General features: G+C 54.1%; 1 protein-coding gene across 1 annotated transcript in view; it reads right to left on the reverse strand.

Moving 5' to 3' along the window:
• Positions 1–5,105, reverse strand: part of LTF (lactotransferrin) — a 31,043-nt gene extending 25,938 nt beyond the window's left edge. The window contains exon 1 of the mRNA XM_030306142.1: positions 5,000–5,105. Within this exon, the coding sequence (XP_030162002.1) occupies positions 5,000–5,042 (43 nt within the window). The 5' untranslated portion in view covers positions 5,043–5,105. The remainder of the gene's footprint in view (positions 1–4,999) is intronic.
• Between the last annotated feature and the right edge of the window lie 10,098 nt (positions 5,106–15,203).

Consider the following 15,203-nt stretch of genomic DNA (forward strand, 5'->3'; position numbering starts at 1 on the left):
GAAACATTTGTGTGCACACTTTATGAATTCAATATTGTTAGGATGGTAATTCTCCTGAAACTGAGATAGAGAATCAACACAAACCCTATCACAATTCCAGCAGGCTGGGAGGACGGGGAGGTTTGCAGAAGTTGACAAGCAGATTCTATAATTTATATAAGATAAATAAATTGATGCAAAATAGCCAAAATAATTCTGTATAATTTACATTTACAATTTGTGTTTGTATAATTTATATATAATAGCCAAACAATTTTGAAAAAGAACAAACCTCGAGAAATTTTACTTCCTAATTTCAAAACATACTATAAAGCCAAAGTTATCAAAAGGGCGTGATATTAGCATAAAGACAGACATATAGATCAATGAAATAGAATGCTTATATGTACATGCAGTTGATTTTAGACAAAGGCACTAAGGCAATTCATTGGCAGAAGGGCAGTCTGTTAACAAAGGGTCCTAGCAGAACATGTATCCACATACAAAAACGATTAACTTAGAGCCCTACCTCACACCATACACAGAAATTAACTCAAAGTGGATCATAGAATTTAGTATAAGAGATAAAACAATTAAACTTTTAGAAGGAAACACAGGGAAAAACTTTGCAAGCTTGGGATGGGCAAAGTTTAATCAGCCATGACACCAACAGCACGGTCCATAAATGAAAAAACTTGATAAAGTGACCTCTCAAAATCCAAAACTTCTGTGTTTCAAAAGTCAGTTAAGAAAATACAAACACAGGGGCGCCTGGGTGGCGCAGTCGGTTAAGCGTCCGACTTCAGCCAGGTCACGATCTCGCGGTCCGTAAGTTCGAGCCCCGCGTCGGGCTCTGGGCTGATGGCTCGGAGCCTGGAGCCTGTTTCCGATTCTGTGTCTCCCTCTCTCTCTGCCCCTCCCCCGTTCATGCTCTGTCTCTCTCTGTCCCAAAAATAAATAAACGTTGAAAAAAAAAATTAAAAAAAAAAAAAAAAAAAAGAAAATACAAACACAGAGGTGCCTGGGGCGGGGCTCAGTCAGTTGAAGCCACTTTGGGAAACAAATTGGCAGCTTCTCAAAATGTTAAACATTTTGACCCAGGAATTCCACTTCTAGATATGTACCCAAAAGAAATAAAAGCATATGTCTGCATAAAGACTCGTGTATGAATATTCACAACAGCATTATTCAGAAAAGCCAAAAAGGGGAAACAGCCTGAAAGTCCAGCCATGGGTGAATGGCTAGACAAAATGTGGTGCATGCACACAACAGAGTGTGATTTGGCAGTAAAAAGGAAAGAACCAGCAGTATGCACTACAACATGAATGAGCCTCATTCACGCTAAATGGAAGAAACCAGACACACGACACCACCTGCTGTACGACTCCGCTTGTATGTGAAAGGTCCTAAAAGGCAGACTGATGAAACAGAACGTAACTAGCGATTGGCCGGATGCTGGGGCGGGAACGGAGAGTAACTCTAAATGGACATGAAGAATCTTATCAGCGGGGCGGAAATGTACTAAAAAGATTTCACAGTGATGGTTGTGCCTCTTGGTAAAATTCCTAAAAATCATTGAATTGTACACTCGAAGTAGGTGAATCTTATGATATGTAAAATATAGCTCGATAAAGCTATCTCTCTCTCTCTCTCTCTCACACACACACACACACACACATGCACACACGTGATTGCAAAAGCCCCTTTCCCACTTGGATAGGCTTTAGAGTGGAACATTCAGCCCTCTGCTACCTCCTGTTCATGAACCATCCCCTGTGCAGTCAGACCCGCCAAGGTATTTGAGGCTCCCTGGGAGGGTGAGGGGAGGAGGGCAGCGGCTCCCAGGCTGAGTCAGCGGAGGCTCAGGGGCATATGCTGCCACACTCCTTCCCCACTGACCGTCGTCCCAGGAAATCCCAAAGGATGTAATCGATCCCGAGGCCCTCGGGGAACTGTCCTGCCATAAAAATATTAACCTGGTCCTATCCAGCCACTCGTGACCCAGTAGCATTTACTGGAAGTCTGTATACACAGCACCGTGTCTCATGTAAGCAGACGGGACAAGATCTCCCCTCCCATCTGGAGAGGAAAAAAAGTCAAAAAAGAGGAAGCTAAGGATGATGAACGCTCTAGAAGAGACAAATGCCAGACCAGAAGTGAGCTCCTGGGGACCAGGAATGACGGTGGTGGCGTTCCTGGAGGCGAGAACCATGGACCCATGTGCACACAGCTAATGCTGCAAGCATTTCACATCTTCTCTGGACATCGAATCTCCCAACTCTCTGAGTTCTGCTAATATCATTTCCAGGTGAGAAAATCGCGTCTTTAGCTAGTTACGTGGCTTGCCCGAGGTCCCACAGCTAATAAGCATCGGGTCTAGGATTTGAATCTACGCAGTCAGACAAACCCCCCCCCCCCCCCGTTCTTACCACAAGGCTAGCCAGTCTATTTAGGCTGGCTAGGTTAGAATCGGGCTGCCGTGGAGATGGGGCTAGTAAAGGACTTGGGGCCAGAGCGTGGAAAGCCCTCCAAGCTGGTCAGAGGAGGTCTGGTTCCAGAGGGAGTAGAGCTCGCTCATGAAGAGAGTAGAGATAAGGGCTCTGCCTAGAATGGGGGAGGGAGTGGACTGAAAGCCGGGAACCAAGCAGAAAAGCACTGGGAATGGAGAAGGGGCAGGAATAGGGAGCGGGCGTCAGAAATTAGCTCGGTGACGGATGGGATCTGGGGGTGAAGAGAGAGAGCCAAACAGAAGGGCATGCTTCAAGGTGGGGGGAGGGCACGAACAGCAGCAGGAATGTGGAACCCACGGGTAGAGCTCATTTCTCCCTTGGCTGAACTAGGAGACTAAAGGACTACCGAGGGGTTTTCCAAGATCCACAGTCCCAGCCCCCCAAACACCAGGGGCACCAAGTGCACCACAAGCTCATCCCCCGCCCCCCCCAAGAGCTCTCACCAGCCGGCTCTGAAGCCACACATCCCCCCCCAAGATGATATGTTCCCCAAAGCAGGTGTAGGGCTGGCCCCTCCTGTATCCCCAACCTAGCATCTGAACTATCTGCCCCTCAGACGCTGCCCCCATGAGCCTGGATGGAAACTTCTTGAAAGTAGGCATCCTGTGATTGCTTCCATGCAGACATGCGGTGTTCTGACCTCAAAGGGCAGGGGCTGGGATGGAGTTACCCTTCTCGGCCCAGCCAGCCTCTGCCAGCCAGCACAGCCATGGGGGCAGGGCAGGAATCCCCCAGGGCAGGTGCCACTCCTTCCGCAGGGGACGACAGGGTTTCAGTGACGCTTTAGGATGCTAGCCACCATTCTATTGACTGTAGGACTTAAACTGCGGATTCAGCAGGGGGGAGGGGGTGAAGGGAGGGGGCGAGGCAACCAAAGATTCAAGTGAAAGTGGAACCCAAGGGTGCAACTCTGAGCCAGGATCCGTGGCTGCGACCTGTGACCACATCCAGGAAAGCAAGGTTTCCTGCTTCTCGGTCTCTCCCAAGCAGCCCCAACCCTGTGCTGTGCTCCCCAGCAAGCCCCAGGTCAGGGGGCAGAAGGGAAGTTGGCCTTGGCAGACCCGATCCTGCCTCAGAGAAGACAGGGATGACAATACCATAGGAAGGAACTTGGAGAAGGGGACCAGAGGTGGGGACAGGGATGGCTTCACAGTCCCTAGGTTTGGGGGCATAAGGTCACTGTGCGCTCTATTAGTCTTTTCCACCCAGGGAGCGCCCAGCTCAGAGGAGGCTGACCTGGGCTGGCAGGGGCCTGGGAATTGGGAGACACCTGTCCTTCGCCCCTGACCCCCCACTTACTGCCCCAGGCACTCATGCCCCTCACAGCCCCGCCCCTCCACTGCCGGAAGCCCCGCCCTCACACATCTACATCACTAATGTCTACGACTGGTGAGTGCCCTCTGTACACCCCCGGAAATTGTTTCGAATAATTCTAGTCTGGGCACATTGAAAACCAGAAATCAGGGCGAGGGGGGGTGCCCCTGGGTGGCTCAGTCAGTTCAGCATCAGATTCCTGATCTCGGCTCAGGTGGTGATCTCACGTTTTGTGAGTTCGAGCCCTCCATCGGGACTCCTGCTGGCAGTGCGGAGCCTCCTTGGGATTCCCTCTCCCTCTCTCTCTCTCTCTCTGCCTCTCTCTCTTCTCTGCCCCTCCCCCACTCGTGCGCGCACTCTTTCTCTTCGAAAATAAATAAATAAGCTTTAAAAAGAGAACAGAAATCAATCATCTTTCCCTTAGACCCTCTGACAGTGGGGTCCGGTGACGGGGGGGCGGGGGGGGGGGCTGTCTGTGCCACCAGCGCTGCCCTTCCGGGGTGGGAAGCCTGTGCACCTTGGCCCACCGTTGAGCAGCGGGCAGCCGGCCTCCACCTCGCAACTGTGTGGGCAGGTGGCCGGACTCGTTTTTTAACTGAAGAAACTGGGGCTCTGTCTTGCCCATGTCGCACAGGCCTGCCGGCGCTGGCTTCTGACTCCCGTCTCCTGTGTGTCTTGGGCAAGTCGCTCATGCTCTCTGGGTCTCATTTTCCTCCCATGCAAAAAGCCTGCAACAGTCCTATGGCTACCAGAGGTCCTGCTGGGACGCAATGGGACAGGGTCCCAGAAGGCTCTTTGGGACGCTTTGCGCAGCTCTGGGAACTCCCGGATCCCCCTGGAGGAGCTCGGCTCTGGCTCCTCCCCAGGCAGGTGGGCGGGGCCCGGCCCCAAGACCCCCCAGCACCCCCGCACCCCCGCAGCCTCCCACGCTGCAGGCTCTGGGCGCCCACCCGGCGGGGCGCAGGGACAGAGGGGCACCGATCCCGCGGGGCGCAGGGACACAGGAGCCCATCTCGTGCGACGCAGGGACTCGGGCGCCCAACCCCGCGGGGCGCAGGGACACGGGAGCCCATCTCGTGCGACGCGGACACACGGGCGCCCACCCCGCAGGGCGCGGGGACACGCGCGCCCATCTCGCGGGTTATGGCGACCGCGGCGCCCACCCGGCGGGCGCACCCCCAAGTCCCTGCACTCACCAAGGGCCCCAAGGAACAGCAGCGCAGGAAAGACTAGCTTCATTCTGGGTTCGGGAGGCGACCAGCGAACGAAGGCTCTGCCACCTGAGCAGTCTCTGCACCCCTTTATCCAGGGCTGGGTGACCTCACGGGGTGTGGCCCGCCCTGTGGCCCAATCGGCACCCCCTGCCCTCCCCCGCTCAACCCCCAACTAGTTCCTCAAGGCCAAGTGGGGGGGGGCGGTGAGGGGGAACAGTGGCGGGTGGGGAGAAGGATCAGTGAGTGCCAAGCCGCTCAGAAAACCCAGCCTACAGCCCCTGCGCCGCTGGTCCCGTCCGCTTACTGGGGTGGTCTTTCAGTCTGTCAGTCTGCAAGCCCCTGGGGAGTCGCGGCCCGAGTCTGGTCTCAGCGCCTCCTAGACGGTTGGACACAGAGCCGGGATCCTAAGGGGAATATCTGTGGTCATCTGTGAACAGAACTGTGGGACTTGCCTAGCCTTTAGCGGATGGGTCTAAAGCGCGGGGGAGCCGGTCAAGGCAGGGGGACCGCCCCTCCCCGGCACCCCGGCCAGCAGCCAGCCCACAACTCTGCAGAGGACCCAGCTGCCTGGGGTCAGCGGCCTGGGACAGCTAGCGGAGGTGACAGACGCTGCCCAGAGTCTGACCCCAGCTGCCCACCAGGTCTCTCCTGGCCCCACGGAGAACACAGTACAGCTCCCAGAAACCAGAGCCAGCGGTCTCAGAGGAAGTGACCGCCACCCACTGCCCACCGGCTGTCCCCTTGGCCCCTCATTTGCCAGTGAGAAGGCTGTCCTATCTCTTGTTTTATTTTTGTTTTGTTTTGTGGCAGCATGAGGTGCGAGATGGGCACCTCATTTTTTATTTTATTTTTATTTTTATTTTTTTTTTCGCTTAAATCCAAGTTAGTTAACATATAGGGCAGTAATGGTTTCAGGAGTAGAATTTAGTGATTCATCACTTACATACAACACCCAGTGCCCATCACAAGTACCCTTCTTAATACCCATCGCCCATTTATTCCCCACCCACCCCTTCTCCAGCAACCCTGAGTTTGTTCTCTGCATTTAAGAGTCTCTTATGGTTTGCCTCCCTCTCTGTTTTCATCTTATTTTTCCTTCCCTTCTCCTATGTTCACCTGCTTTGTTTCTTAAATTCGACGGATGAGTGAAATCATGTATTTGTCTTTCTCTGACTGACTTATTTCCCTTAGCATAATACACTCTAGTTCCATCCACGTTGTTGCAAATGGCAGGATTTCATTCTTTTGGATCGCTGAGTAGTATTCCATCATATATGGATACCGCATCTTTATCCATTCATCCGTCGAGGGACATTTGGGCCCTTTCCACAGTTGGCTATTGTGGGAACCTCATTTTGATAAATCCCCCTTTTTGTCCTCATACATCAGCGGACCGTATTTCAGGAAGATGTTTTTAAAGTCTAAAGCTAGGATTCTGCTGAGAATGTATCTTGTAAAAATACACCCCCATGATGCACAGCGGCTCACATATAAGGGTCTCCGGGGCAGCACTGTGTGTCATTAACCAAATGGAAGCAAATTAAACGTCCGTGCCTGGGGGGGGGGGGGTCACCGAGTGTGGCGCCACGCATGCCGTGGGACACGCCTGCAGCCTCAGAAAGTTCGGGCCATCCTGTACGTATCCATGTGAACTCGGCGCCCAGAGATATGAAGTGAAGAAGTAAGGCAGCAGGAGGGAGGGAGATCAGAGGCACCTGGACATTGGCTCTTGCCAAGTCCGTCTTGCCAATACATTAGTCTGGAATCTGCTCATCCGGGGAAGTTGCTTTGGGCTGTTTGCTTACGTGGTGCACCAAGGAGTTCCTGGAGCCGCCGGGCAGTAGCTAGGGAGGCAGCCCTGTGTAGGGTGGGGGTACAGCAGGCTCTCGGCCACGAAGAAGCAGACCTGGCCCGAATCCGTGAGACCCTCAAGGAATCCGCGGGCCCCCTCTGCCCCAGGTGTGGAGCCTGGCCAGGCACAGAGTAAGGTCTGATCGGGCACCCTGCTGCCCGGACACGAGAGTGGGGACTGGGGTTCAGCCCTAGAAGCAACACCTGGGTTTGGGGGTGACAGATCCAGGGTCTCCTATGGTTTGGAAACATAGTGTCACAACCTTGAAAGTTGCTTTCATCAATAATTGCAATAAGCCATTTCAACATTGGTGAAGAAACACGCAATTGACTAATTCTCGAGAGTGCCGAAGCATCTTTGTGCCTCAGCCAACAACTCGGCTCTGCCTTTCCGTGATTATAGAAGAATGAAGAAATGTCACATCCCACGTGTCTGTCACCTGAGTGCAAATTCTAAAAAAAGGTGGATTGTGAGATGAGGGGCCCCTAGACCCTCTTATGTCTGCTACAGCATTGGCAGGGACACAGAGAACCTGCGGCCACGACCAGCAGGCTGAGTTTCAGGGATGCCCTCGAGGCAGGACTGGGACCCATTAGGCCACAGGGCAGACTGTTTTATGCTGTGCCTGCAGGGAATGGCCCAGCCCCAGGCCAGGCATGTGCTCAGCTGCACACACGCAGAGCAGGGCTCCCTCCACAGAGGAAGCTGATACAAGGGAGGGATCTACCCAAAAGACGACGAGGTTCAACTGATGTATTATCAGCATTCATTCATGCATGTCAGAACTGGTGAGTTCCAGGAGGGACACGGAGAAGAGGGGGCTGTCCTTGCCCTCAGGAGCCCACAGCACAGTCAAGGAGCGGGGGCCAGGCACAGGCACCTGGGAAAAGGCCAGGCAGCATAAACAAAGTGAGGGTGGGGAGCACCCGGGTGGCTCAGCGGGTTGAGCGTCCGACCCCGGCTCAGGTCATGATCTCGTGGCTCATGAGTTCAAGCCCCCCATCAGGCTCTGTGCTGACAACTCGGAGCCCGGAACCTGCTTCGGATTCTGTGTCTCCATCTCCCTCTGCCTCTCCCTCGCTCGCACTCTGTCTCTCTAAAATAAATAAGCATTTTTTTTTTAATCTTAAAAAAAAAAAAAAGTGAGGATGGCAGGAGAAATGACCGACCAGTACCCGTCACGAGGGTTCCAGAAGAGTTCAAGGAAGAACATTTGACCCGGGTACCTGGAGAAAAGACAGCATTTCTGTAAGGAGAATATTCAGGTGGAGGAAACAGCCGAGTAAAGGCTCGGGAGCGTGGGCACGCCGTGACCAATTAGCTGAGCGTGAGGAACAACGGAAAAATACTCGGGGCCCTCTGGCCGGGAACTCTTCTTGCAAGAAGGATTAACAAAGTCACCTCCTCTATCCTGAGCGCCACACCACGTGTCTATCTGCCTCTGAACCACTCCTCTCACAGGGCCTGTAGGTACCGAAATTCGGTGCGTCTGAAACGAAACTCATCCACCCCCTCCAGCCCGGTGTCTTCTCTCGGATTTCCTACCACCCTCCACCAAGCCCTCCAAACAGAGAGCCTCAGAGTGGTCCTCAAATCGTCTGACGAGCTAGCCCTGTATGTGTGATGGGCAGCTGATGATCAATACTGGTTGAATGAATGCGTGAATGAATGGGGAGGTAGGCCAGGAAGCGGGGGAAGGATCCTGGTGGCAATGTGTCGAGTCTGAAAGACAGCGAGGCCCAGAGCTGGCTATGCCAGGGCCTCCCCAGAGCCAGTGTGCATGGAGTCATTAATTTGCCTGTTTGCCCGGCGTTGAACAGCGGGGGCAGATCGTGCACAGCCTGCAGGGAAGCAGGGGACGGGTTTCCCAATGCTGAGACGGTGGCATGGCGTGAATATAAGGAGTGCGAAGCCCGGTGGCTATGGTACAAACCGCTGGGCGGTGGCGGGAGCTGGTGTTTGACAGGCAGGCGAGGGAAGTCAGCTAACTTCTCCCGCATCCTCGCTTCCTCTCCACCCCTGAAATTCACACGGGGACCCTTGGCCGGGACAAGGACTGGCACAAGGTTAGCCCTTCCCCACAGGCAGGCCGTAAGCCCCACACCTTGCCCTCTATGGAGTCCTCTCGCTTCAAACCCAAGAGGAGCTCTGGGAAGAACCCCCGATCTGGGCAGAACCCACTCTAGATAGAATAGACGAGAGAAAAGGAGTTCTTGAGATAGCTACTCACCCGGGGGCTCCAGCCTGGCCAACAGGAGAGACCCCAGACCAGGGATCCTGCCCCTGCCGATGTGTGAGGTTACCGGCTGGGCAGAGAGCCACCTGTTAAATATTTAGGAATTTCGTGGCGGGTTGTTGGACCATCGGCAGCTTGAAATCATTCAGGGTGGGAGGATTTACACCACGGAAACTAGCAAACGCTATGCATCAGGGCCTTTTTCCCTCCTGGAGAGCCAGTTCACAGCACATCGCTGCCTGGGTCTGTCCCTGTTTGGAGGCATGCAGTGCCCACGTTAGCGTGGGTATCTGGGGCTGGGATGCCATCCCAGGAGAGAGACAAGATGATAACCCAAAACCCTGAGTCTCCCCTGAGGCCCACAACCAATCCGTCACCCTCAAGGGCCCAGAACTCCCTGAGAGCTCAGGATGCAGAAGCCGAGATCCGGCTTTTGATCTCGTCAGGAAGGAAAACCCACAGGTCCTGAGCCCCTTCTGTGGAGCAGAGGCGCTATCCAGATGCTTCTGCACATCCGCCGGGGCTTTCGGTCCTCATCGAAGCACCGTGACCTGCCTCATTAGGCCTGCTTTCCAAACGGGGCGGAATCAGGCAAGGCAACTTGCTCACGGTCACCCACTTGGTCAGATCTAGAAATCCGCCACGGACCCCTGACCCTCATCCAGTGATCCTCTATTGCCATCGACCCTTCCTTTGCTGACCACCCTGAAGGGAGAGCAGAAAGCGAGAAAAACTGAGGATGAGGTGGACAGGGAACCCCCTGCTCGTTGGCCAGCGTGATGGTCATGATTTCCAGAACAAGGCCCTAACGTTCGGCCCCAAGGCGGCCCCCTGCATGTAGCCGAAGGCCCTGGAGAGTCTTCAGGTGTGTCGGTGGGCGGTGGGGGCTGCTATGGGGAGAGAGGCTGAGCTGAAGGGTGGCGGGCAGGAAAATGGTGGCTTTGTTAACTAATATGCCTTGTTGCCAAACCTTGCCTAATTTACAAAGAACCCACAGAGACAAAGAGCTTCTGTCTCCTTGGACAGCACTCTTCCTCCTTCTCCTCCTCACCTACCTCCCCTCGTAATCAGGACCCTCCCTTCCTGGGACCCTCCCTGCCCCTCTGGACCCTCCCTTCACCGGGCCAGCACCCCACAGACCTCCTGGGTGCCACTGCACCGTTCTGCCCGATGGTCCAAGGGGCAGTGGAAATTGGCTTTTCCACTTGCACATTTCCATTCTCCCGGCCAGAATAGAACCCCATGTCCCTGGCAGAAATCCCAACTCCACGAACGCCTAATCACCGTATCCACGGAGACGAGAATGCGCAGCAGGCCAGGCCCAGGGAAAGTCTTCCTGGAAGGTGCCAGCCAAGGGCAGCCTGGAAGGTGGCAGGGGCTGGCCCGGCGTCAACCATGCAAATTTCTTCCCAGCAGGAATAGGTCCCTGCCAGAGAAAGCCCCGGGGAAGGAGGCACCTGAGCCTGAGGCCACCGCAGCCGCCTGTCCCAGGGGGCCGCATTCTGGCGGGAAGGAGAAGGAGCTTGAGCGGGCTCCCGGAGGAGCCAGGAGCCACTGTCGGTCTCCATCCCGCTGGGCAAGGCCGGCGCTGCTCCTCCCCAGCTCCCCGAGGCCGGGAGTGGCCAGCCCCACCTGCTCCAAGTAGACGTCTCTTCCGCACCCCCCCATTCACTGCTTCACCGGACGGCCTCTCGGGCCAGCGGGCACAGGGACACACGGTTAGAAGCGTGGGAGAACCGGCTCCACTCTAAATAGCCACCTGGACCCGTGCTAGTCTCGTAACCTGTCTAAGCCTCAGTTTCCCCACGGGTCAAAGAGGCATAAACATGATACCCGCCTCATGAAGTGGGCAGAGTTAAAATCTGGTGCTTGAGATGCTTCCGAAATGCTCAGCAGACACTCACGAGCCCCCGATGAGTGGGCTTTGGCTGGGCACGGGCATCCGGGGGGAGCAGGTGGGCAGGGGGAGGTGGCCCCCGGAGTGGAGACCCGGGCAGAGTTATTTTTCCCACATGCCCCTCCTTCTAACAGAGCACGTGGCTGCCCTCAGCTGCCCGCATTTTCTCGAGTGTGGGTCTTACCCCGCCCTCCTCTCCAGCTTCTTCTCCGCGCCCTTGTCTGATCCCGGCCTCTTCCCCTCTCCTCCCTGCCGACCTCCTCCCTGCTGAGCCCCCTTCTGTCGCGGTGCCTGTAGCACTGACCCACCTGCCTGTACCTGCCCCCGGATGCCGAGCTCTCGGAGGAAAGGGCTGCAGCGGACCCATCTCTGGATCCTCAAGGACAAAGGTCCACTCATGGCCTGGCTCAGAGGAGAGCCTCGCGGGGGGGGAGGGGGGGGATCGTTCAGTGGGTGAGTGTGAAGAGAGGCAGGTGGAGAGGCCAAAATCCCCACCCCCAAATCCTTCGATTACAAGTCTGACAGCACCCTTCTCATCCTCACGAGGTAGGAAGGCTGGCCTGTGAGGGTGACCGGGGCGCTGAGCTCCAGCGCGGCAGGTGTGGGGGCGGCCACCCCATCTTTCCTTCTCCCCAGTCTGTGCCCTGCAGAAACCTCCCAGCAGGTAGGGCATTCTAGTCCTGCCCCTGGCCTGCCCCGTACAGCATCTGAGCAGCCTCAGTATGAGGACAGCAGCTGGGGGGAGGGGGGGGAGTGAGGGGGAGGGGGGTGATGGAAAAAGCTGGGGGAGAGATTCCTCCATCATGCCCAGCACCCGGCCCCCTCTCCTACAGGGAGGCTAAGACCCCCTTCTACTGAAAGCCCTCTTCCCTCCCCCACAGCCTGAATCAGCTTCCAAAGACGAGGCAGGGGGAGCACCAGGAGAGCACCGGGGAAATAGCAGACATGAGCTGAAAGGACTGCGGAGGCAGGGGGGGCAGACCCCCCCAGCTCTAATGCACCCCCTTTTCCAGACCAGAGATACTCTTATTTTAGGGAATTAGTTTGCAGCCAGAGGCCTATTGGCATGACCTCTCCTTCTAGCTCCTTCTCGGTGCTCTCTTCTCTCCAGGGACACCCACCCTTCCCGTCCCCCCACCTCTCCCTCCCAGCTCCAGAGTCAGTCCCCTTCCTCCCCATCCCACCACCCCCCACCTACTTTGGTTCAGCTGAAACCAGAGGTAAAGCTTGCACTAACCCAGGTCCCTATAGGGCGTGCCTGCACGTGAGGTGCGATATTCAATCCTACAAATGGATGTTATCACTGAACTTGCACTCTGCCAAGGGTGCAGAGAGCACTAGCCGGGTTCTCTCTGGGTCACCCTGTCTGCTCCTCCTTAACCTCCTGTGTGCTCACGTGGAGTGAAAGGAGGGGCAGAGGCCGTGAACAAGATGCCCCCTTTTCCGGATCCACCAAATGGGTCTTGATCCCAAGCAAAATCTTCCTCCATAAAGTATTAACAACTTCCAGAGAAATTTATCTGGGAAAAGACAAAACTCAGCCGCCTGCTTGGCCCTCTTGAAGACAGAGCTGAAACCAACCCCCCATCCTGGCGTGTGTGGTGTTTGAGGGAGGATTGGGGGAAGCTGGGGGGGGCGGGGGGGGCCGGGTACGGGGAGCAAGGCTCTGACCAATAACATTGTTGCCCAATGTTGCCTCATTCGTAAAGGAAACTCAGCAATCAAAGAGCTTCTCTCTGCTGGTCCTTCCTGCCCCTTCTCCGTGCACTCCCGCCCCCTTATAGCTTTCTCTTCCCTCCAGTCTGGCAGGCCTGGGCCTGGCTCCCAATCTCTCTAGATCAATACTTGTGTGTGTTTTCGGATTCCCCCTCTCCTTCACTCGCTCGATGCCATCTGCCGCCCAAATGCACCCAGCCTTCCTGCATCCTGCCTCTCGTGCCCATGCGTCCCTTTCCATTCTGTGGTCAGGAGATGGTCCTGGGCTCCTGCCTCAGCTCTTGACACCCTCCCGCCTCTCTCGACCCCAAGGAACTCTCTGGAAACCACAGACCTGACAGCGGTTCCACGGCTTCTTTCCTTGGGCCTCTCTTCTCCCTAGGCTCTGTCCCAGAGGAAGCTCATCCCCCCTTCTCCTTTGGATTGAACTACCCTCTCTGTGTTGAACGCTCCCAGGACTGCATTGCCCACCCAGAGCTCTCGTCTCCCCTGATGGAGGTATGCTCAACCATGAGCTGGGCAGCTCAGCTTGGGGGTCCCAGCAGCACCTCAAACCAGCATGTCCGCCTTCCAGTTCTGGATCAAGATGAAGCAGACACATCTCTCCCTACCCCCCCTCCCCGCCCCAAGTACAGCCAAAAACCCCTGGGGAGGATAGCTATTGTGGCTCAAAACAACACAAATGTATCATCGTAAAGTTCTAAAGGTAGAAGTTCAGATCACCCTCAGTGTGCTAAAGAACGCATAGCTGTGTTCCTTCTGGAGATTCTCGGGGGAATCTATTCCCTTGCCATTTCCAGCCTCTAGAGGTTGACTGAGTTCCTTGGGTCTTGGCCTCACATTACTCCTAATTCTGTTCCCATCGTGACACCTCTGTCTCTGACTGCCCTGCCTCCTTATACAAGCACTGTGATCCCATTGGGTCCATTTGGATAATCCAGAATACTCTCTCCAGCTCAAGATCTTTAATTTAATCATACCTGCAAAGTCCCTTTTGCCACATAAGGTAACATATTTGTAGGTTCTGGGAATTAGGACATGGACATCTTTGGGGACCATTACTCAGCCCAACAAGCCAGTGGATTATGATAAATCGTGTATGCAAAGTAATTCCTAGAGCGACCACTAAGTAAACTATACAAGGAGATACACTCAAAAACTACAGATAAATCAAAATGGAATTGTGAAAAATGTTTAAGTCACCCACAGGACGGTAGGAAAAGAAAACAATGAAAACATAAAAACAAAGGAAACAAAAAAAATAAAATCGCAGAGGTAACCCTAGTATATCAATAGTTATATCAGATGTAAATAAACACTCCAATTAAAAGACTACGATTGGCAGAGTAGTTTTAAAAAAGACATAACCCAGCTGTCAGCTGTCTGTAAGAAACTCACTAGAAAATATAACAACCTAGCTAGGTTGAAAGTAAAAGGATAGAAAAAATATATATCATGTAAATATTAATAAAAAGAAAGTAGTAGTGGCTGTATTGATACCAGATAAAGTTAAATTCAGAGCAAAGAAGACTGTTGGGGGACGGAGGGACATTGCATGATGATAAAAGTGTCAATATACCAAGAGATCATAGCAATCTTAAACGTGCATGCACCAAAAAACAGGGCTCCAAAATACACGGAGTAAAAACCAATAGAACCGAAAGAAGAAATAGACAAATCCACAATTATAATGGGAGACATCGAACCCGTCTCCCAACAACTGAGAGAACAAAGGGACAGCAGATCAGCAAGGGTGCAGAAGAACCCGACGTCACCATCAACCAACAGGACGTAGGCAACATTTATGAAGCACTCGGCCCAACAGCAGCAGAACACAATTCTTCTCCACGGCACGTTCACCAAGACTACACGTGTCCCGGGACACGTAAAACAAACTTCAACAAATATAAAGAAATTGAAATAATCCAAAATATGTTCTCTGATCAAAATCAAATCGAGCTAGAAATCAGTAACAAAAAGAAGAAAATCTCCAAACCCTTAGAGACTAAGCACTCAAGGGGGGGAGGGAGGGGCCAGGGAGGGGGAGGGGGTGCAGGTAGGACCAAGGACAGAGTGGGAGCTGCTTTCCCACCATCTCCCTCTTGAAGCTGAACCAAGCAGCGTGTCCCCTATGCTTGACCCAGGACATCTGTCTTTCTGATCCCTGGTCCCATCCTGTTATCTTTCTGTAACTCTCTGTTGTTCCTGCATTCTCTCTCTGGTATCACTTTTAGCTCTTTCTCCATCTTCAGATTTCTCTCTGCCTTGTCCTCTCACTACATCTGTCTGTCTCACATCACCCCTGCCCCCTTCCTTCAGCCCCACAGCCCCAGTCACTCTCCTCGGCACTGTCTGGTCTATCTCCCAGCCTGCTGCCTCTCGGCTCTCAGGTCCTGCCTCTGCTCTATGATGCCTTCTCCTTCCCACTTGCAAGCTTCCCCGGGCTACGGGGGAAGCTTTCCTGGAGCCCTTGAGGCCACTTGGT

Source organism: Lynx canadensis, chromosome A2 (assembly GCF_007474595.2).
Source record: "Lynx canadensis isolate LIC74 chromosome A2, mLynCan4.pri.v2, whole genome shotgun sequence".
Lineage (NCBI taxonomy): Eukaryota > Metazoa > Chordata > Mammalia > Carnivora > Felidae > Lynx > Lynx canadensis.